Below are 20,430 nucleotides of genomic sequence, written 5' to 3'. Positions count from 1 at the left end.
GGGGAGCTGTCAGCAGCACATACAGCTCTGTTTGCCAAGCGCGAACCTGGTCTGGGAGCACTGGGCAAACCCTGGAAAGGTCGAGCTGGTTTATCACAGGAGGAGGATTTGTTCGGAGTGTGCTCCTCGGGGGTGTCAATCTGCTCAAGTCAGTACCCCCGGAACGATGGGCAGCAGGCACGGCTGTCCCCAGACATTTACCCTTCAGCACCATGGCCATTGCAGCTGCTGGTCCCTGAAATGAGATCTGGAATGCCGGGCGCATTCAGGGATGGGGAACCGGGCACTGAGAGCCAAGCACCACTTCCAAAATCCTAGGGGACCCTTGGCTCACTGATGGTCCTCAGCTCCCCAGCGCGCAGAGCCTGGAGCCGTCTGAGGGTATCTAAGCAGGGTTCTCTCTCTGAGATGAGCAGGAAGGCACAGCGGGTAGGGAGGTCTCGGATGGCATCAGTGGTGGGAAGGACGCACAGATGGGGTGGGAGAGAGAGGGGGACCATGGGGATGGCCACGCAGTGCAAGGCGGATGCTCGACCACTGCGGGAGGAGATGGTGGCAGGAGCAGGAGTAACCGAGAGGCTTAGACCCCCAGGCTCAGGGGGTCTCCATATGGAGAAGGGAAGCACAGTACGGAATAATTTAAGAATTTCTGCTCTGGAGGACATGTTTGTGGTAGAAATGTCCCTGGAGCGAATCTCAGGAGTCCCAGGTTCAGGGAGTTTGGCCCATTTACCAAATAAGACCAGCCTCCCGCTGAGCCTCATTGTTCAGGTGTGCAGGGGTGGGGGTCACACACTGAGGTGTCCCCCCAGCCGGTGGCGCAGGAGCTCCTGGTCGGCACCGGTGGCACAGAGAGCAGCGTCCGCACAGGGTCGGTGGGTCTGGTGCCTCTGAAATGCTCCGCACTCGCGGGACCAGGCAGGGTAGAGGCATGGAGAATGGCTTCTTGGAGTCACAGACATTTGCTTGAGACAGACTTTAAAGAAAAAAAAAAAACAAACCCCAAACCAGTTTGTTTTTACGTCCAGCCAACTCTGCAGCAGCAGGACAACTTACCAGCCAGGGGCCAGCCTCTGCGGCACTGTGACTCTGGGGAGGACAAGCTCTGGCCCTGGCTTTTGAAAACCCCTCCAAGGTCTGTCTGTTGAGAATTGTTGGAGCAAGGGCAGATCGGCTCGGGAGGGAGGGAAATCTCTACCCCGCTGGGACGCAGGGTCCGTCCAACACCGGCTGCGTGGGTTCTGAGGGCTCGGTGCCCAGCCGGGCTGGGGTCGGGGCAGCATCGCTGCAGCACCCGGATAACGTCCGCAGCATCTGCTTCTGCCTCTTGGCAAGGTCATTCCCGTGCTTCGGCTCCCCTGGCCACGCAAGTAACTGGGAAGAGGGAGGGGAGAGAAAATGAGAGAAGCTGCAGGATAAGCGCGCTAGAGCAGATTAACCAGCTTCCTCCGTGCTCTCCATCTCGCTGCTGCTATCGATGAGCAAAACCTTTGCCCAGCCCCAGGCTCCCCTTCCCCCCCCAAGCACCACAGCAGGCACATCGGCTTGGCCGAGTAGCCCCCAGCCCCCTGAGAGACCCCAGCACAGAACAGGCAGAGGGTGATGCTGGGGGGGAGCTGGTCCTTGGAGAGGGGAGAAGAAAGGAGGCAGCAAACGTGTCCCCCCCCCGGCAGTCCCGGCGTACCGAGGGGAAGGGGCCGGGGTCCCCAAATCACAGCTTGGTGAGGCACGCGCACGAGCCTGCTCCTCACACCGCCGTCTCCTGCTCCGCGCTGGGCTCTTCTTTCTTCCTCTTCATCTTGCAGAAGCCATGGAGCCCGCAGAAGCAAGCGAAGGTGAACTGGGGCATCACCTGGAGCGGGAGAGGCGTGGGAGCACCCCCGGGAGACCTGGATGGGGACAGGGAGAGGAGTCAGGGCAGCTCCTGCAGATGCACGGGGAAGGCACGGGCAGGACGGAGGGTGCAGGACAGATCCCCAAAATAACAAAACCGGAGCATCGCCCCACACCGGCACATTATCTCCCTTCCCCCTCCTTCCCCGCATCCAAGGCCCCCAGCCACGCGCTCCCCAATTCCCCACCCAGCAAAAGAGAGATTAAAACTCCCCCCACCCAGCCCCTCTCCTCCAAAGCAGCCAACAATCGGGACAGACGCCGGGACAGCTTGCGGCCCCCGCTGCAGATTCGGGGGCCCGGGAGGTGAGGCGCCCTGGGAGCGCCCCGGCGCGGAGGCAGCGCCAGCGGTTACGGCACAATGGAGGCACAGCTGAGAGCGGAGCTCGCCCTCTTTGTGTCCGTTTCCAACGGAGAAAATAATGCCCCGGAGCACAGCCCACGTTATGGCCCAACAGCTGCAAAATGTAATTATGCAAATCAATGCTGTTTTTTTTTTTTTTGAATATTCGCAGAATGCGATCTGAAATGAAACCTTCATTTTCCCCTACTTTAATTTTTAGCTTTCGTACGGTTTGCAGACGACCAGCTCTATCTCTGTCCCAGAAGAGGCGGTGCCGCTGCTCCAAGCGAGCCGTGCCCAAGCCGGGCAGCGTCGCACGGCCCCGCACGGCCCGGCTCGTCCTCATCCTCGCCACTACAACTGTGCCATCCCTCAGAGAGCAGAGGGACCGCAGCACCCACGGCACGGCACTGCCTGCGGCTCCCTGCAGAGCCCGGGCTCGGCGTTTGCTCCTCGGCAGCACCAGCGCAGACAGGGAACATCCCGGGGCCTCAGTTTACCCATCTGGCAAACGGGTGCGATGCTCAAGCTGTCGGAGGACCCAGTGGAAATCTCAGTGTAGGAGGCACTGTCACCTCCCGAGGCTCACGGCCACCAACAGTGGCAAGCAAAAAGTGACCCGCCCCCCCCCCCAACAGCCGGGTGCTGCTGAGAGCCTCCAGCCCACAGCCCCATCAGAGTCTGGAGCAGCCCTAATTCCCAGCAGGGATAGCTGGGAGAAAATTAACCGCGGGGGGAAAAAAGCCAAAGCAGGTGTGCCCCATGGCCCCCCATCTCCACAGGCTCTTCACCAGCAGTGATGTCGCAGGGGGGGTGATGCCACATCCCTGCCTTCCCCCTTTCCAAGGGGCCCAGCTGCGGCACAAAGTGAACGGCAGCAGCGAGAGGCATCCCATTTAATTCACTTCTGCCGCGGCCCCCCCCCCCCTCCCCAGCCATCTGGGTACCTGTCTAGTAGCTTCCAAATTAAATAAGGCTACCTCTGGGGCTCACAAATAACGACAACAGGCTCTTTAATGAGTCTCCGGTTCTGAATGGCTTCTCAGCGTAGCGGCAGGTCTCCGCGTCTCTCTTTGTGCTGCTGCTTTTTGTTACCAGCCTGAGAATGGGATTTTGGAAGGAACGGCTGGTGTAGAGGGGCTGCGTGGGGGCCAACCCCCCCGGGATGGGGGGCCGCTCATCTCCCGGCCCCTGCGCCCTCCCGACACAGTTTCAGCAGGGAAGGGACAATGGGAAGGGAAAAGAAGTCTCTGGGAGTTGGTACCCCAGTTTGGCACGCTGGGTCTGATCTGGCACCACCAAACCCAGATTTGGCAAACACCCTCCTCGCCCGTGCAGGACTCCCACCCAGCGTCGTCCCTATAAACCAGGCAAACGCTGTGCCAGACCCCCCAGGAAAACCGGGCTGAGCACCTCTCCATCCCCATGAGTGCCCGTCCCCATGCCGCCCCACGTCCCCGGCCCATCCGTCCCCCCCCATGGCAGACACAAAACCACCCCAAGAGCCTGGGCGGTCCGGCCGGGACCCCCGCGTCCATTAGGGAGCTATTGATATATTTAGAGGAGCTTGTAACGCCGGGGCTTTTCAGGTTGACCCTCTGCCTCCCATTCAGGCAGCAGACAAAGATGAATGAGCCCCGGAGAATGGAGGCAGCCCAGCTGAGGCTGACGCTCCTGTTCTTCGTGAAAAGGTAGAAAAAGGATCCTGAAGAAGCAAGGAATAATTAAAAAATAAATGAACTGGCTTGGGCAGTGATGACAGAAGCCCTGCCTGATTTGCAAGGGCTGGGCATGCTTCACAGACCCACGCTGCCCTTTCTATTCAAGGGAGAAGATCTTTTGGATAAAACTCTGCCGCAGCAGAGAAAACGCGAGGAGCATTAAAAATGTAAAGCTAGAGAATTCTCTTTAGTCAACTGCATAACCCCAGGCCGTGTTTGTCACTGTCACTGTGATGAATTGGGAGCTGTCTCGAATCAGCATGCTCACTTTAATAATGTCACTTTCCCTGAGCCCTAAAAAATGTCTTTCTGAACCAGCCGGACGGGGTTTATTGCTCAGCCCAGAGATTCCCCATTGCCCTGGGCTTCGCTGGGTGGCGGGGCAGCTCGCACCAGCACGGCCTGCAGCTGAAACGGGACAGCTTTGGGGGGAAGGTCCTGGGCAGGGGTGCGAGAACTGGAGATGCGCCCAGTGACAGCGGCGGCCGCCGGACCCGGGACGGTGACCTCAGGCACCGGGAGCTTTCGTTTCGGTTGGTTTTCCCGCTCTGGCCCAGCTGTTTTATTTCTGAGAAACGCTGTCGAATTAACTTTTAGCTGCTTGGTTGGAAAAAAAAAAAACAACATTAAGTTTTGCATTTTAAACCCTGAATTTCAAAGCTGCCTTTTGCCACCAGCGTGTCGATTTTTTTCCTGGGAAATGGGATCATTTGCAATGGAAATCGGTCCCGTATTTTGCAGGGAAACGAATGCAATTAAACCATTTGTAATGAAATGTAGAAAAGTTCCCAGAAATTTCGCTTCATTTGCCTTTCATGATAGCTAGTCTGTCCACCTCTTCGGCCAAGATTTTCAGGAGTGGCTGATGATTTGGGGATCACCAGCCTGGGTTTCTAAAACCCTCACCCTGGGAAGGGTCCCCGGAGAGGCACCTGCGGACCGTGGGACGTGCGGAGACTTTCTCCCGAAGCACGGCAGCTCCGTACGATGCGGAAGGAGGGAGCCCTGCCAGGGACTTTCAATCCCTTTTAATCATTTTTTTATGCAGGTCCCACATGCCCGGGGCATCCCATCCCTGAGAGGACACAACCCCTCTCCCACACCCCCCATCCTCCTCCTCACAGCCACAGGATCCATCCAATTTCGCTATTTTTCAGCCAAGCTTTCAAAACCATTATTTCCAAGGTTTCTTTTTTTTTCCCCGCCCCCAACAAATTTTGGACATCTGACTGCTTACAACCAGACCTAAGCCAAACCCGACTTCAAAGTGGTTTCTGTAATGAGCAGAGCTGCGTTAGAAACCCGACAACAGAGGCGACGAGGCCGGGATAAAACCAACCTGCAAAGAAGCACCATCCCTTTAAGGAGAGATAATGAACGAAGAAGCTGTTGCTTGGCATGTTTGCAGAGAATCGCTAATTAAAACATCGCTTCTGTAAAGTATGCTGATCCCATTGATTCTTTCCCCCCACACAGTTAATTTGCTGCGAGGAAGGCAAAGTCGCAAGGGTCCTCATTATAAAAATTTCACTGGCTGCAGCTAATGGTTGTAATTAATAGGTGCAATAAATTTCAAATGGGCAGCCAGGGTGTTCATTAGCCGTGGGCTGACTCAGCACCGGTGGCCTCACCAGTTACTAAATAACCCATTTCCAAGCAGACGGGAGGAGGAAGGTGCTCTGTGGCACAACCGACGCATCCGTAATTCCCCGCCGAAAGCAGCGCTGAGTAAATAATTCCCGGCAAATCCCGCATTTTGGTCCCGTTGGTGAATTGTCCGTGCAAACCTCCTCCAGCTCTCGGCCAGCTCGCCGGGGGCAGGATTTTTCCAAAAGTGCTGGTGCATGCCAAATGGCCTGGATTTCATGGGATCACCACTCGAGGAACCAAACCCTGTGATGCACAGGGCGGGTGAGCACCCGATGGTAACATCCCGTAGCCAGGCGCGGACCAAACCCCAGGGAAGCTGCTCGCGCGAAGCACAAAGCACGTGAGTGGGACTGCCATTGGGAATGTGGGCTGCAGCCTGATTTCTAATGCCCTGGTCCTTCTCTGGGCATCCTGCACAAGGGCTGAGCTTTAAAATCTCCCTGGGCTCCTGCTGAGCATCATCCCCTCCATAGGAGGTCACAGCGCCGCAGCCCTGGTGCTGCTGGCGAGGTGCTGGGCATCACGCCGTGTCCCGTTAGGGCCGAATGCCATCACAGCTTTTATTAAAAAACCCAGCTTTTCAGTTCATCATCATCTGTCTGTAATTAAAATATTACTAAAATTGGCCCTTTCTCCCCAAGTTATCTCCTGGGACCAGCATCCACGGGGCCAAGCGGCCCAGCGAGAAGCTGGTGCTGCTTCTGCTGCTCTCCCACCAGCCATGAGGGATGTCCGGGGGCCCACGCGGCCACGCAGGGCTCTGTGTCCGGGCACGCAGCTGCCATTTCCCCTCCCTGCGGGGCAGCATGGGACAAGCCCGTGCCTCACCCACGGGATACGGGAGCTCCGCACCCAGCTCCCGGAGGAAGCTGGGGATGGTGGATGCCTCACTCATAAATGGCAGTTATTATCTGTAATTAGCGGCTTGTCCTGCTTTCCTCCCGGGAGCTCAGGAAGGACCAGGGGCTGCTGGAGGAGGTCTGACTGCTCCAGCATCTTCCTTCGCCAGCCATTTTTGGAGACCGACCCAGGAGCACCCGTGCAGCGGCTTCTCCTCGAGCTCGCTTCTCCGGGCCATGGATTTTAGAAACAGGCATAAGCCTAAGTTCTCTAAGATGCTTTGAAAATCCCAACCTGACCTACTGTTTTATTTAACGCCATGAATGTTTTATAAGCACGGCAGCCACGGGTTTTTGCTTCTCCCGGCCCCGGCCACGGGCGGTAATCGCAGCCGCGCGGGGCGGCGGGCAGAGGCTGTGCTAATTGAGAGGTGACTGGAGCTGCTGCTGGGAGCTGGATGCCAGACAAGCCCGGAGCTCACCTGGCGCTGGCAGCACCTCCTCTGTGCTGTGGACCTTTTCCAGGGGTCTCTGCCAATGCCTTCTGCATGGCAGGGCTTTCATCGAAACGCTTGTCCCGTGCGCGGCTCTCCCCTCACCCCAGTCGGGTGTCCCCCTAAGGATCAGACTGGAAACCGCGAGTCAGATCTCGCCGATTTGACCCCTTGTGCCTTGTCACGGGGTGCTGGAGCTGGACAAACAAGGGCAATAAAGAGATTTGGCAGCAAGTCACCAGCCCTGGCTCCTGACCACCAGACCAAAAAGCCCACTCAGTTCCTCCCATCCCGGCTGCTCTTTGACACGGCACCGCAGAAACGCAGCAGCTCTGGTCCCTTGGTTTCTTCCCGGTTTAATGCCTGCCTTGCTAAAAGGAAAATCAATAGCATAAAGGGGAGTGAGAGCAGGTCTCAGGGGTGGAGCATCTCGCCGGCGTAGTGCAGACAGGCTGCCAATAATCCTGCTCTGAGCCGCTTTGCCCAACAGCCACCGAAATATTAATGGGCTCTGCTGCCGCTCCAGCGTCCCTTGGCCGTCTCTTGAGGATTACTGCTCAGAGACGAGGTCTATGCCCCAGCACCAGCATCCCTGCTCCCCGACAGCTCATTCCCCCGGTGCTCGCAGTGATGCCCGCGGCTCTGCCGGGGGGCTCAGGGCTGTGCCCCGCTTCGGGAGCCGCCACGGCGCGCACCCACTACCCCACCGGGACCATCCAGAGAGGATTCTCCTCATGACGTCCCCAACACAACATTTTGACTTGCAATAAGGCGAATGGCAAAAATGGGACCCTTGGTGTACTTTTGGTTAATTTGCTCTCCTCTCCCCTCCTTGGCGGCTAATGGCACCCTCGCTCCGGGCTCCCCATCCCCAGCCTTGCGTCGGGTCCAGAGCAGCCCCGGGGCGGGAGCAGCGGGGCCAAGCCATGCGTGTCCGCCGCAGGGACGGGCCCTGCTCGCCGTGAATGGCTCGGGGCGGCCATTGTCATGGGTGAATTTTCTGAATGAGCAAATCCTCATTAAAAAATAATTAAAACAGCCTGGTGAGATTGGCTTAATTCCTTTCATTTTGACTGATGGTGTTTAGTTTTGATGATTTATGTGCCACAGTCTTGCCAGCTCTCATGCTTTCATTGTTGGAACCAGGGGATTTCATGATTTTCTTCCTTCCACACCTCCTTGAGTCATGGGATTACAGCTGAATCTCAGCTTTCATTTTTTTCAATGACTATTATTTTTAAAATGCATTCCAGGCTGGTGAAATAAACTTGAAAGCCTGACACCTAATGACTCAAAGCTCAGGAAGTGAGAAAAAAAAAAAAAGAACAGAGAAAACGCTCGCTTCCTGCTTGGTGAGGGTGGTTTGTAACCCCCCGACGGAGGTGGTGGGGTCTGTGGTGGTGGGTCTGTGGTGGGGTCTGTGGTGATGGGTTCTGTGGTGATGGGTTCTGTGATGATGGGTCTGTGGTGGGGTCTGTGGTGATGGGTTATGTGGTGATGGGTCTGTGGTGATGGGTCTGTGGTGATGGGTTCTGTGGTGATGGGTCTGTGGTGATGGGTCTGTGGTGATGGGTTCTGTGGTGATGGGTTTTGTGGTGGGGTCTGTGGAGATGGGTTCTGTGGTGATGGGTCTGTGGTGATGGGTCTGTGGTGGGGTCTGTGGAGATGGGTTCTGTGGTGATGGGTCTGTGGTGATGGGTTATGTGGTGATGGGTCTGTGGTGATGGGTTATGTGGTGATGGGTCTGTGGTGGGGTCTGTGGAGATGGGTTCTGTGGTGATGGGTCTGTGGTGATGGGTTATGTGGTGATGGGTTCTGTGGTGATGGGTTATGTGGTGATGGGTCTGTGGTGGGTTCTGTGATGATGGGTCTGTGGTGGGGTCTGTGGTGATGAGGTCTGTGGTGATGGGGTCTGCCATGATGGGTTCTGCAGCGTTGGGGTCTGCAGCAGCACCCTCCTCTCCTGCCCCGTCCAGCCCAGCTCTGCCAGACTGCCGTGTTTGCAGACATTGCCTTTGCACATTTAAAAAGTGCAAATTAGCCAAGTCCCGCTGTATAATTAAACCCGTCCTTCTCCCGTGTTCCCAGCCACCGCCTCCCTTCCAGCGTCCTCGTGGCATGCGGCTGGCCGTGGCCTTGCGGGCGCTGCAGGGACAGATCCTGCCTGGTGCAAACTGGGCGGCTCCCAGCTCTGTGCAACCCGCTGGGTCTGCAGCATCCCTGGATGGGGCATGGGTGGCGGGGAGATGGGGCTGGAGGTGCCTGGGCTTTTCTCAGCCCCCTGTGAGCTCCTGCTCGAGGGGGCCAACAGCAGACAGGGCTCCTGCCATCACCTGGCAGCCCTTTCGGTGCTGGGTTAGGCAGCGGCTGTGGCCCTTGGAAATGGCCCTTGGTCTCCGCCTGATGCTTTTGTTCAGCGGGGCTGCAGGTGGGGATGCTTTGAACCGTGTGAGAAAAGCTCGCTGCCAAAGAAAAGCCGCTCCCGCCGCCCTCGCAGCCCCCTTCGCCGGCACCCGGCGCCGCCGAGCGCCCTTTCAGCTCTGAATGGGGACGACGGCGCCTGAAAGGCCGTGCCCCCCGCCATCCCCGTCCCCCTTTTGTCTCTCCCTCCGCTCGCCACCCCCTGCCCCATCCGTCTTGCTAAACCTCTAAGGCCCCGCAAGGCTTCAATGCCCCCTTTCACTTGTTATTTGTCACCAAATAAATATGGGCGATTAAAAAGGGCTCAGGAGTCCGTGCAGTTTGCAGAGGTGCCTGGAAGGTGGAGTCCCTCCTCTGTGTAGCCCATGGCTTTTCGCCCTACATGAGTTAGGAAAAGCAATCACATAGGAATAAAAAGCCATAGACCACAGCAGAGGGCTTACCCAGGATAAGCCAGCAGTCTTTGGGGAAAGAAAAGGAAAAAAGGCAAGGAAGGGGAAGAAAAAAAAAAGTAACTCCTCCATCTAAGTTGTCGTCCCTCCCCATACCCAGCTGGAGCACAACCCGCTCCATCCCCGCGCAGGGACCGCAGCCCCCCAGCTCGACCCTACAAATCCAGGGGAAACTCCCACCCAAAACACCCCTACGGCCTCTGCCCCGTGGCGTCGCAGGGTGGTTTATCCTGGGTTACCCCCGGGTTGGGAACCAGAGAGCCAAACCTGCCGTCCCTGTCCCCTCAGCGGTGACCTGCCAGCGCGGTGGGTGACCCCACGAGGAGGACCCAGCGCCCTGCCTTTTCTGCTCCGAATGCTGTGATGAGCGGAGATGGCAGGGACAGCCGTTCCTCGCGGCAGAGGTGATGCTTAAAGGACAACGTGCCGTGGCCTGAATCGATGGCAGCACGCCCGAGGAGCAGGCAGCAAAATGCTTTATTTTCACCCTCCTGGTGTTTTGGCCACCGCTAGACCTGATCTCCGTCAGTAAGATGGTGCTCCCCATCACATCCTTTTGTGCTGCTGTTAATCCTGGTAAACCTTGAGTTGCGAACCAGACAGGGGCTCTGGTTGCAAATTGACACTTGGAGGTTCAGTGTCACTTTCCACCGAGGACCACCTTGCTCTTCGGCAGCCCAGGAGTAAACCTTTACCACGGGGTAAACCCCTTTTGCAGGCAAGGTGGGGAAGATGCTCACCTTGGGCTACAGCTGTACCCTGTTCTGGAGCTATTTTGGAAATCTGACCCTTTGGGCCACCGCGGCACCAGCCCACAGTCGCAGAGAAGGTCAGCCACAACTGAACGCCTTCCCTCGGCCCCGCTGACCCGCCGGACGTGGACCTTACCCTTCAGCAAAAGCCTCTGCACCTCCCCGCACCTGGGGGAGCGACTCCGGTGGCACCCAAACCGCCCAGGTTGTCCCTGGGAAAGCGCTGGCCTCTGCCTTTATTCCCTTCCCCTGCCAGGACGCCAGCTCGTTCAGCAACAGTGACTGCTAATTGCCAGGAGCTGATGAGGTCAGCTCTGCTATTGAGTCTAGGAAACTCCCTTTCTTGTTGCCGGAGCAAGAATCCTTGGGAAATTCAATGTTTCTACAGCTATACAGCAACCAGGCTGGGAAGCAGGAAGGATTTCACACCCTGGGGTTCGTAATAGCAGTGAACATGACTTTGACCTACAAACCAAACTTCTGAAGCACACTGGCGTTTTTCCCAAGGTCTTTCCTCTTTTAACTCCCATATATGAACGGCGAGAAGAAAAAGGCTGCTGTGCGCCCCACCTTCTGACACCAGGACGGTGCCCCCGCGGGCCGCCCAACCGCACCGAGCACTGCGGGAGCATCGTTTGGCCCCCGCGTTGCGCCCTTGGGTGCAGGCGTTGAACCGGGGTGCCGGCAAATACCCCGACGCGTGTCCGTGGGCACTGCGTCCACGCTGGGAGCCCTGCGTGGGTCTCTGCCCCCCAGCTCCAGCACCAACCCATCCCCTCATCCCAGGGGTGCACTGAGGAGACAGCTCCCATTTCGAGGGAGTACATCTGTCGAGCCAGACTTAATGTTTTTTTTTGAGATACGGCCCCATGGCTCTGCTTTGGCACCCAAAACCTTCGCAAGGAGGTTGCACCCAACGCAGGGCAGCTCCAGTGCCAGGTCGTTCTCCCCAGCGTCGGAGCACGAGGGCGCGTGCCCATCCGAGACCCACCAGCCCCACACCGCACCGCGGGGACAGCCCGGAGCTGCCGACCGAGCGCGGCTGACCTCACCTTTGGCAGCGCAGCATCCTCTCCGCGGGAAGAGCACCACGGCAGCGGGCACGGGCCTTGGGATGGCAGCCGCTGTGGCATCGCCTGCGCTGTCCTCTCCTCCCCGCGCCGCCACGGCCCCCGCCAGCAAAACCCGGGTGCGGCAGGGACGCTGAGGGAAGTGAGTGCCCGGTGTTGCTTGGGGTGGCCGCTCCCACTGCCTCCAAGCCCCAGCCGACTATGGGGAGGGGGGGTCTCATTTTCAGACCCCTCCCCAGCACCCCATCGCCACATCCCCGCCGAGTCTTCTCGCTGCACGGTCGCATACTTGAAATGGTTGTGCACCGAGGGGCCGGGAGCGGAGGGAGGGAGAGGAGGGTCAGGTATTTCTCCATCCCCAGCTCCGGAGAGCCGGTAACAAAGGCGCTATTGAACTGCAGCCTCTCTGGTCTGTGAAGCAGAAACCTCTTGTATCTACTTCACTGCCTTTGATCTAACTCCCCCAGTGGGATGGATATTACTCATGTCCTGCTGCTCGGGTACTGCTGCCAGAGCGGGACGGGGGGGGACAAGCCCCCGCTCGTCACCCTGGGTTTGGGAAGCGTCCCGCTAGCACCGGGTAGGGGCACCCAGCGCCCGCCGTCACTGCTGTCCTTCCCTCTGGTCCCTCTGCCTTCTCCATCGGTCCCCCAGCCCCGCCACCCTCCCAGATCCCAAAAATCAGGGGATACGTGTGGGCGCCCAGCGCTCAGCCGAGCGTAGAGGCGGGAGGAGCAGGGCTCTGCGCCTCGCATTCCTCTTCTGTAATTAAAGCCGGTGCGCTGGGTGGAGGGGGAATTTCCCAAAGGGTTTTGCTGGCGTCTGGACAAGGGTCAGACAATGAGAACATTTGACAGGGTGCCCAAATCCGCTGTATCTTGGATACGCTCAGAGCCTCCCCCGTGCTGCTCGTCCCAGGCGCTGGTGCGCAGGAGGTGGGGGCCGTTTGGGCAGGTTGCGGAAGGCGAGGGGGGAGCCTGGGGACTCTCTCACAACCTCCCCGCAGCCTTCGCCTCAGCCAGGCTGCCCCAAAAAAACGCAAAAGCTTGAGCAGCACCGGCTTGCTCTGAAACCGCATCCCCACCGGGATCCCTCAGAAAATCCTGGCTGAAGGCATCAAACGCACCTTAGAGACTGGCACTACTCAGAGCGGTGCTTTAAAAAGTAATTTGTTGCCTTCAGCAAAGCTACCTGCCTGGCTCCCCGGGAAGCCAGGGACACTGGGGGCTCATCCCGGTTTTGCCAGTCCCAGGGAGGGCACTGGGATGCTGTGACAACCTGGCTGGAAGCCATCCCCGCTACCCAAAAGCACTTCAGTGCTTTTGGAAATCTTATTCTTCTGCCTTTCCAGCTGGTTTGCAGAAAACCCTGCACCTGGCACCCAGAGAGGCACGCGTGGGCATCTCCTTCGGAGCAGGCAGGCCCCTGGGGTGCCCATGTGACGGTACCAGAGTGAGAGTACCCAAAATTACAGCGCAAGAGGAAACCTCCAGGGAGCCGAGGGCTCCCAGCACTGCTTCGCCTTCTCCCAGGGCTCATCCGCTCCTTCCCCAGCTCCCTGCCTGGGTCCCAGGTGTGGGGAGAGTGGAGACAAGCACAGAGCCTCGCCAGGGCTGCCTCCATCCCCCCAATGAAAGAATACATCCCCAGCAACTGAAAGGGGAAGGATGGATGGACACATGGATGGATGGATGCATAGATACTGAAGAAGAGAGACCAGCCAAGCTGGGTACACCTAAAAGGTTTTGTTTTCCAGAGATCCATACAAGCTGCAGCCCAAGAAGATGCAACCCCCCTTTCTTTTAGGGGATCATCCACAGTGACCCCCACCCCGGCCCCTCTGTCCCTGGCTACGGGCTGGCTCGTGCCCCACGGCAGGGAGTGCAGGACACAACTTCTGTTTAGTTTTTAAAAACTGACTCTTAGAACTTGGGGGGCAGTTGGAGCCAGAGTTGGGCAGCGATCTGTTTTCAAGTCGTCTTGACAACTGGCTCCAGCACAGGGAGATTAGATCTGCTAATCACATTTATAAGGCGCCCGGGATCATGAGTTGGGTATTTGGAGAATATTTGTCACTGTAACAATGTCATTTCCCAGCCTTCAGCGTGTGTTTCCTTGTCCTCCAAGTCACTATAGTTGGAGTTTTTGGCTTTATAGAAACTTGGGGAAGGGGGGAGGCTCAAATGTATTTGTTGTACTGGTGCGCTGTGCAGCGTGGATGGGGTAACACTGGGGTTATGTATGGATTTCCATCAGCTTTCTCATCACCTGATTTCATATTGATAGCCTGCTTTAACAAAACAGACATAACCCAAATCTTTCCAGAATGCTAGATAAATCCCCCAACTCCTACAGGCACAGAGAGCCAGATCAGCCGAGCGACATCCCAGATCACGCAGCTCATCCTCAGGAAAGCGGCGCGGATGCGCTTCCCCGTCACCCCCCAAAGCCTGGTGACGAGACCACGCTGACTACGACACCCTCATCAAGACGTGCTGGGGAGACGCCTTCAGCAAATCCACGTTTGCAGCAGCAGCAGCGACCGCAGCATCGCGGGCCGGGCACAGCAGCCACTGCTGGGCTGCGGGCGCTGCGGCGTCGCGTTGGGGGGAGACAGGAAGGGAGCCCAGGCTCCCTTTGCGGGACGCTCTGGCAGCCACAGAAAATCCACAGGCCCAGGAGGGGCCAAAACGGTCCTAATTTTGCAGGTGCACATGCAATCACACGCTCCTTCCAAACCACGGAATAGAGCATAAAACTCATCTGATTTGTTTTAAGGAAAGACAATAAACTCTTTTAATTTTTTGGCTACATTTGCACTTCGCTTTATGCTCGCAGGGATGCTCAGCCCACCCCTCTCCAGGACAGCAGACCCTGCTTGTGCGTCCCCTCCCTGGCACCCTGCAGCCCTTGAGCTGTGGTTTCCCCTCCCAGTGGGTACCAGTGCTCCAGGACCTGGCTTCCTCCAACTCAGGGACGGGTGTAGGAAAACCAGGGCTGGCGAGGTGCCGAGGGGGACGGGGTGTGCGGAGCCGGACTGGCTTTTCCATGGGTGCCTGAGGTTGCTTTGGCAAGTGGAAGTGTTCTGGCTGGAACAGGCAAGTTGGAGCCAGGAGGAATATTTTGCAAATCCAGTTAGTTTGTACCGGTCGGCTTTGGGTGCAAAACCAGCTCTGAGAAGCAGTAACCGTTCCTTCCCACTTTTCTGCTTGGAACAGCATGCCCCTTCCAGCTCTCCTTTGCTCTTACCAAAAATATATATCTTAGGTGACTGGAAATTTCATGAAAGGTCCTTCTCCGAGTGAAACAAAATGTTCTCCAACCCTCGGTGGTTTTGTTTCTCAGCTTGCTGAAAAAATTCAGAATAAATTCATTTTGTTTTGACCCCTCGGTGCTTCTGTGCTCTGCAAACCAACAAATCCAACCTCAGCAGAGGGCCAGCACCTGAACCGGGCCACCCTTGGCGGGACACGTCTGGCCCCAGGACCCCAGGATCGTTAATTGTGTGTCTCAAGTCACAGTCCAAACGATCCTGCCGGACCCCAAACCCCTCCGTTCAGCCTCCGCTCAGCCCCGCGGCACTCTGCAAAGCGGTGCTGCTTCCTCCGGCTTTTTTTTCCGAAGTGGAGGGATGAGCAGGGCAGAGAGGGAAGGGACGAGATAATGACCCAGATCTGTTCTTCCAAACTAGCCATCAATTTGCCACGCAGCCTATTAAGAGAGGGCAAAACGCAACTCGGGACTCCAGGTAAGCTGCTCGCTAACAAGATCCTCCCGGGCCTTTTAGCACATTCCTGGTCACAGATATTTCAGCTCCCGCAGCCCCAGCTGTAATTAAGTCTGCGCTGCAAGGCGGGAGACGCTGCAGCAGCCGGGGGGGAATTTGTCGAGATTTTCCGGAGGAGCGTGCAGGGCTGATGAGCAGTGGTCTCTCTGAGGCAGGGGATGAGGCGAGGGCTGCAGCCCGGGCATCCTGCACGAGGCGCAGGGGCTGGTCCCTCGCTCGGAGGGGTGCGAGGGGGGCGAGCGCTGCTCCCCTCAGATCTCCGGCAGCTGGGATTTGGTAATGGAGGGAGCTGAAGGGGATGGTTCAGTGACCAGGAGTGACCAGAGCGGAGGGAACAAAGAGACGGAGGAATTGGAGGGGAAGGTCAGGAAAAAGCCCCGTGGGGGTACAAGGGCACTTTATCCAGAAGTAGAAAGTGAGGGTGGGATAACCATCACCTCCGCACCAGTGTGGCCCCTTCAACTTCCCAGTGGAGCCACTTGTCTGGGCTCAAACCTGCCTCGGGTGACTCCAGTGACTCAGGGACATCGCTCTGGGCACAAGCTTGGGAAGAAAAGAGATCAATCCGTCTCCCACCATCACAAACTGGGGCTGAATCCACTGAGAACGAGTGGTGGACCCACGAAGGTGCCCTTCCCCTCCCCTCCCCTCGCAGACCAGACCCCAGACCCATTTGCATGTGGTTCCACCATCACGTGCACAAGCTCAAACAGCTGCCGTAAAGCCACAGACCCGGTTCCCTCCTGGGACAGGAGCAGAGACAACCGCCATCGCTCAGCTGGAATTCGCACCGCAGCTTCGCACCACCTTTGAAGAAGGTTTCACCACCCACACCCACCCGGGCTCCTCTTCCTCGCTAGCACGTGTGCGAGGCAGAAGGAGAGGGAACAGCGGCATCCGTGCCCACAGGCAGGTTTGTACGGCTTGAGCGGCGGGGTTTGGGGAGCATCACGGCTGCATCCTCCGTGTCAGGTCCAAGGTGATGCAGACGTGAGATATTTGTGTTTCGTCTGCTGCTGGCCCTGTTGTTCGCTGTTGCCAGCGATTTGTCATGTTCTGCTGACAAGCCATCGGGGACTCGTGACACAATGTGACACCTATTAGCATGAGGAGAGATTCTGCTGGAGAAAGTCTCTCTTTTCTACTTTGGAGAGCTTTCCTCAGTCGCTCACCCTGCTGAACGGGGCACCCAGGGTCCCACTGCTCCCTCCTAGGGGACAGCCACACCTGGGGGGGACACAAACCCCACAAGCGCTGTGTGAAGGTGCCCGAAGCCCATACCCAAGCCTGTCCTCTCCGTCCGGAGCTGTCCCAGCCCCGGTCCCACCCAGCCTTGATGCTGAAGGTCTGCCACTGCTCCCCGGGGACACACAGACGTCTGCAAAAACCAGGAGGGGACATCCCTCGGGTCCCTCCGGGCACCCCCAGCCCCGCTCCTTGGAGCAGGGCTTGGGGGGCTCTGCTGCCCTTCCCTCTCCTTGCTATCACTGAAGCTTCCAGCTGAGAAAAATTATCAGTGTCCTCGATGGGCTATCACAGTCCAGACAGGCGAGTGCACACACCCCCGCAAATCACCCCGCAAGCCACTGGGAACCGTTTGGTCTCCCCCGACCCCGCCAGCCCTCAAGACCCCGTCACCAGAGTCCCTTTGGCTTCCGTACCCCAGCACGTCTGGATTAACGGCCGGAATCAAACGGCACCAAAATCCAGGCAATTCCTGTCTCAAGGTAATTAATTTCCCTTCCGCTGGCTGACATCACCGCTCAGGTTAATACATGCACCGCGTCCCTTATCTTTCCTCGGGATTACCTCATCGGAGAGGACCCGGAGAGCCTCCGAATACCAGCAGCGGTGCTGGGGCTGCAAGTTTGCAGCCGGAGGCAGGGTTGCTCAAACGCCGTTCCCCCAGCAATTCCCACCACACCGGCACGCCGTGCTGCTTCCTTACGGGATTCGCTGGTGTTCAGCGAGGCGCGAGCGCTGATCTGCTCTTTGCCCTTCGGTTCACGCTCGTCAGAAAGAAAAATGTGCTTCTGCAGCAGGCAGAGTTTCTCTTTGCCTGCAATCCGGGGCGGACGCGCGGGTTTTATACACGCTCCCAGCAATGCAAAAGTGTTTGCACGCACACAGACGTACCCAGTCCTGCACAAACACCCCGCTTCACATGTGCGGTACCTGAGTGAGACAGGAAACTTATCACACCTGTACGTGAACATATGAAGTGTGCACTTGCGTGAGTGTTCCTGGACGTGAACGTACGTTCACGTCCAGGAACACTCACGCAAGTGCACACTTCATCCTGAAATCCGACAATTAAAGAGCGTACGTGTAATTTAGCTGCTAAGCGCGTTAACATGTGTTGCATGTAATTGTGTGTCAACATAAGCAACGCAAATATATGTGAATATATACCCGCGCATCTTCACAAGCATTTATACTTTGATTAATTCTGACTATTTGATGATTATCTCAGACAAAGGGATTTTTTTTTTTTCAGCTAATCGCATCTATATTGATAGCACTGCAAGCAAATGCCGTGCATTAGCTACAACACAGCGTGGAGAGATGTAAAAAGATATATTCACATACACCGACACGTTTTCAACACACACAATAAACAGATAAAGGGCTTGCACGGCTCTGGGATGCTCACACGCAGGCATCCCCGCAGAGCTCAGGTCCCCGGGGGGAGCTGCCCGGGTGCCGCGCGCCCACGGGCGCCGGCGGACGCAGGTGCCTGCGTGGGGGGCATCCGAACGCCCCTCGGACACCCAGCGCGCACCCACTCCCGCTCACCGCCCCGCGCTCTCACACGCGCAACTCCTCCAGGCAAGACTTCAAACAAAGAAAGAAAGAGGAAAAAAAAAAAAAATGCCGGCTTACTTTTTTTTTTTTTTTTCCCTCCTGGTTTTATTTTTTTCCTCCGCTCTCCTCCCCGCCGCCTCGACCGCAGGACTCCAGCGGGACTGCAATTCCTCGGTGGCGATTACGGAAAGCAACTCAACAAACCGCCGAGCGCAGCGCGCGGGCGAAGAAGAGCTCTGCCAGCGGAGACGAGGGAAGGAACAAAAGCCCAGCGATGGCAGAGCGGTACTGAATAGGTGTCTTCCTAATTGCGAGGGGATCGCGCGGCTGTGCGCGGTGGCGGGGCGGGAGGAGGAGGGTGGAAGGGGCGATGGGAAGAGGCCTCCCTCCCACGCTGGCTGGGGACGGCCGCCCGCAACCCCAGGCTGAGGTTAGTGCATAAATTATCTCCCGTCTCTCGCGCTTTCCCCATTGGGTCGTGGAGCCGCGCACACGGCTGCATCCCCGCTGCTCCGCTCCGCCGACAGCTTCCCGTTCCCCGTCGCGGTGAGCCGGTACCCATGAGGCACGGGCCCCCGTGTGCCCCCCGGCCGGGGGCAAGGATGCTGGCTCTCCCCATCTCGCTTCTCTCCTGTTTTCTCCCTTTTTGCTTTGTCTTTGGCCCCGTCTCCCAGCCAGGCAGACACAAAAGAGCCTCTGACCTGGGAGGAGAAATACCCGTTTCCACAAAAAAAAAAAAAAAACAACAAACCCACCCAAGTGCTCCGGTGTGCGCTTTCAGCAGGCAGGGAAATTAAAAATAGCTGGTATAGCTCGAAATCGGAGGCAGCATTCCTTCCCTAATGAGTGTAATTAGCAGAGTGAGGATGGAAGCGTGTTTCCCCGGCTGTTCCCTGCATCTTCCCGTGTCTCCGATCACCAGCCTGCCTGTGCTCTTCCACAGGCTTTTGGGAAACGGCGATTTTCCACCCCCAGGAGCTGCCGGGGCAGGAGCTGTGCTTGGATGCAGCTATCGACTGGCACTCCAGCTGCCTTAAGCTCTCCCTCCACCTCCATCCCAAAATAGCGGGGTTCAGACAGGATTAAATCCCCAGTCACACATCCCAAGTCATCTGGGGTTTGCAGAAGCAAGGACAAGTCAGATCTGGGACCTTTTTTTTTTCCCCCGCTCCTTGCTATCCCTCTCGCAAATCCCAGGCTGCCAAATGGGTGATTCCGTGGGGATTTAGCCGGGCTCCAGACCCATGGAGCGAACCAGATCCTCCTCCCACAGCAGCACCCAACCCAACGCGAGCACGGCGTCACCTCACCCCGCGCCAGGTCCCCTCGTGCTGGGACGCGGGGCGTTGGGCTGCTCTCCCGAGGGGAGCCGGGAGGTTTCTTGCAGGGCGCAAGGACCCTCTCTGCTCTCTGCCCCATGGGTACCATCCCTCAGCCACCCCGTAAATCCAAATTCTGCCTGGCGTTAGTCCAACCACTGGTTTTGGATGCTTGAGTCCAGGTGAGAGCAGCAAGCACCTGCGATGGGGTGAGGACGCAGCAGGGTCCACCCCGCGCATCCTTCCCCCAACCAGGGAAGGGGCAGCAGACGGAGTCCCATGGGAGGCAAACACACTGGAGATGTGGTGGGCAACTCATCAACTGATGGGCCTAATGACCTGCTCGCCTGGGTGGTCTGCAGGAGCATCCGGACGGGGCGACCCGTTGGATCGGGGCACGGGGCTGCCAGTCCAGTTGTGCCGTGCTGCCGGGCTGCGGCAGCCCAGGAGCGGCCGGGGAGGGCTGCGCCGTCTCTCAGCATCTGCTCGGCTCTGACATCCTGCTCACTTGGGCTTTTTTTTAATTGCCTTGATGTCCCTCATTTGCATAATCCCCATAATGCAGCGCAGCAGGACTTTTGCTCTGAGCTAATAAATAGACGACAAAAATAAATGTGTCATGTAAGATTTGCTTCCATTCCTTTCCTTTGTGAGCGAGCTATCACCAAGAAATGATGCTCGCGGGGTTGATCTCACAGGAACTGTCAGCCCGGCCTGCCGTAAGCGGCGATGTTCGCTTTGCCCGTGGTGCGCGACTTGGCCAGATGTTAGGCAGAAGCTGGGAGCCGGGAGCAGGAGGGAAAGGCGGCGGCGAAACGCGAGGATGTGCTGCGAAAGGCGAGGATGTGCTCCGCACCGCCTGGGGTTTGCTCCTTCGGAAGCTC

General features: G+C 57.6%; 1 protein-coding gene across 2 annotated transcripts; it reads right to left on the bottom strand.

Moving 5' to 3' along the window:
* Window positions 1-928: 928 nt before the first annotated feature.
* BLACAT1 (BLACAT1 overlapping LEMD1 locus) lies at window positions 929-19,075 on the bottom strand. Of its 2 annotated transcripts, none has more exons than XM_086765753.1 (3): window positions 18,306-19,075; window positions 1,685-1,889; window positions 929-1,374 (listed from the first exon to the last, which is right to left on the bottom strand). In XM_086765753.1, exon 2 carries the CDS (start codon window positions 1,847-1,849, stop codon window positions 1,748-1,750), a length of 102 nt encoding a protein of 33 aa, XP_086621879.1. In that variant the 5' UTR covers window positions 1,850-1,889; window positions 18,306-19,075; the 3' UTR covers window positions 929-1,374; window positions 1,685-1,747. The 2 variants fall into 2 exon arrangements, with proteins under 2 accessions (XP_086621879.1, XP_086621877.1); XM_086765751.1 differs by lacking the exon at window positions 18,306-19,075 and adding an exon at window positions 11,618-11,899.
* Window positions 19,076-20,430: the final 1,355 nt, after the last annotated feature.

Source organism: Chlamydotis macqueenii, chromosome 23, assembly GCF_036417535.1.
Source record: "Chlamydotis macqueenii isolate bChlMac1 chromosome 23, bChlMac1.mat, whole genome shotgun sequence".
Taxonomy (NCBI): domain Eukaryota; kingdom Metazoa; phylum Chordata; class Aves; order Otidiformes; family Otididae; genus Chlamydotis; species Chlamydotis macqueenii.
The sequence above is the reverse complement of the archived record's forward strand: the minus strand, read 5'-3'. Positions and strand labels throughout refer to the sequence as shown.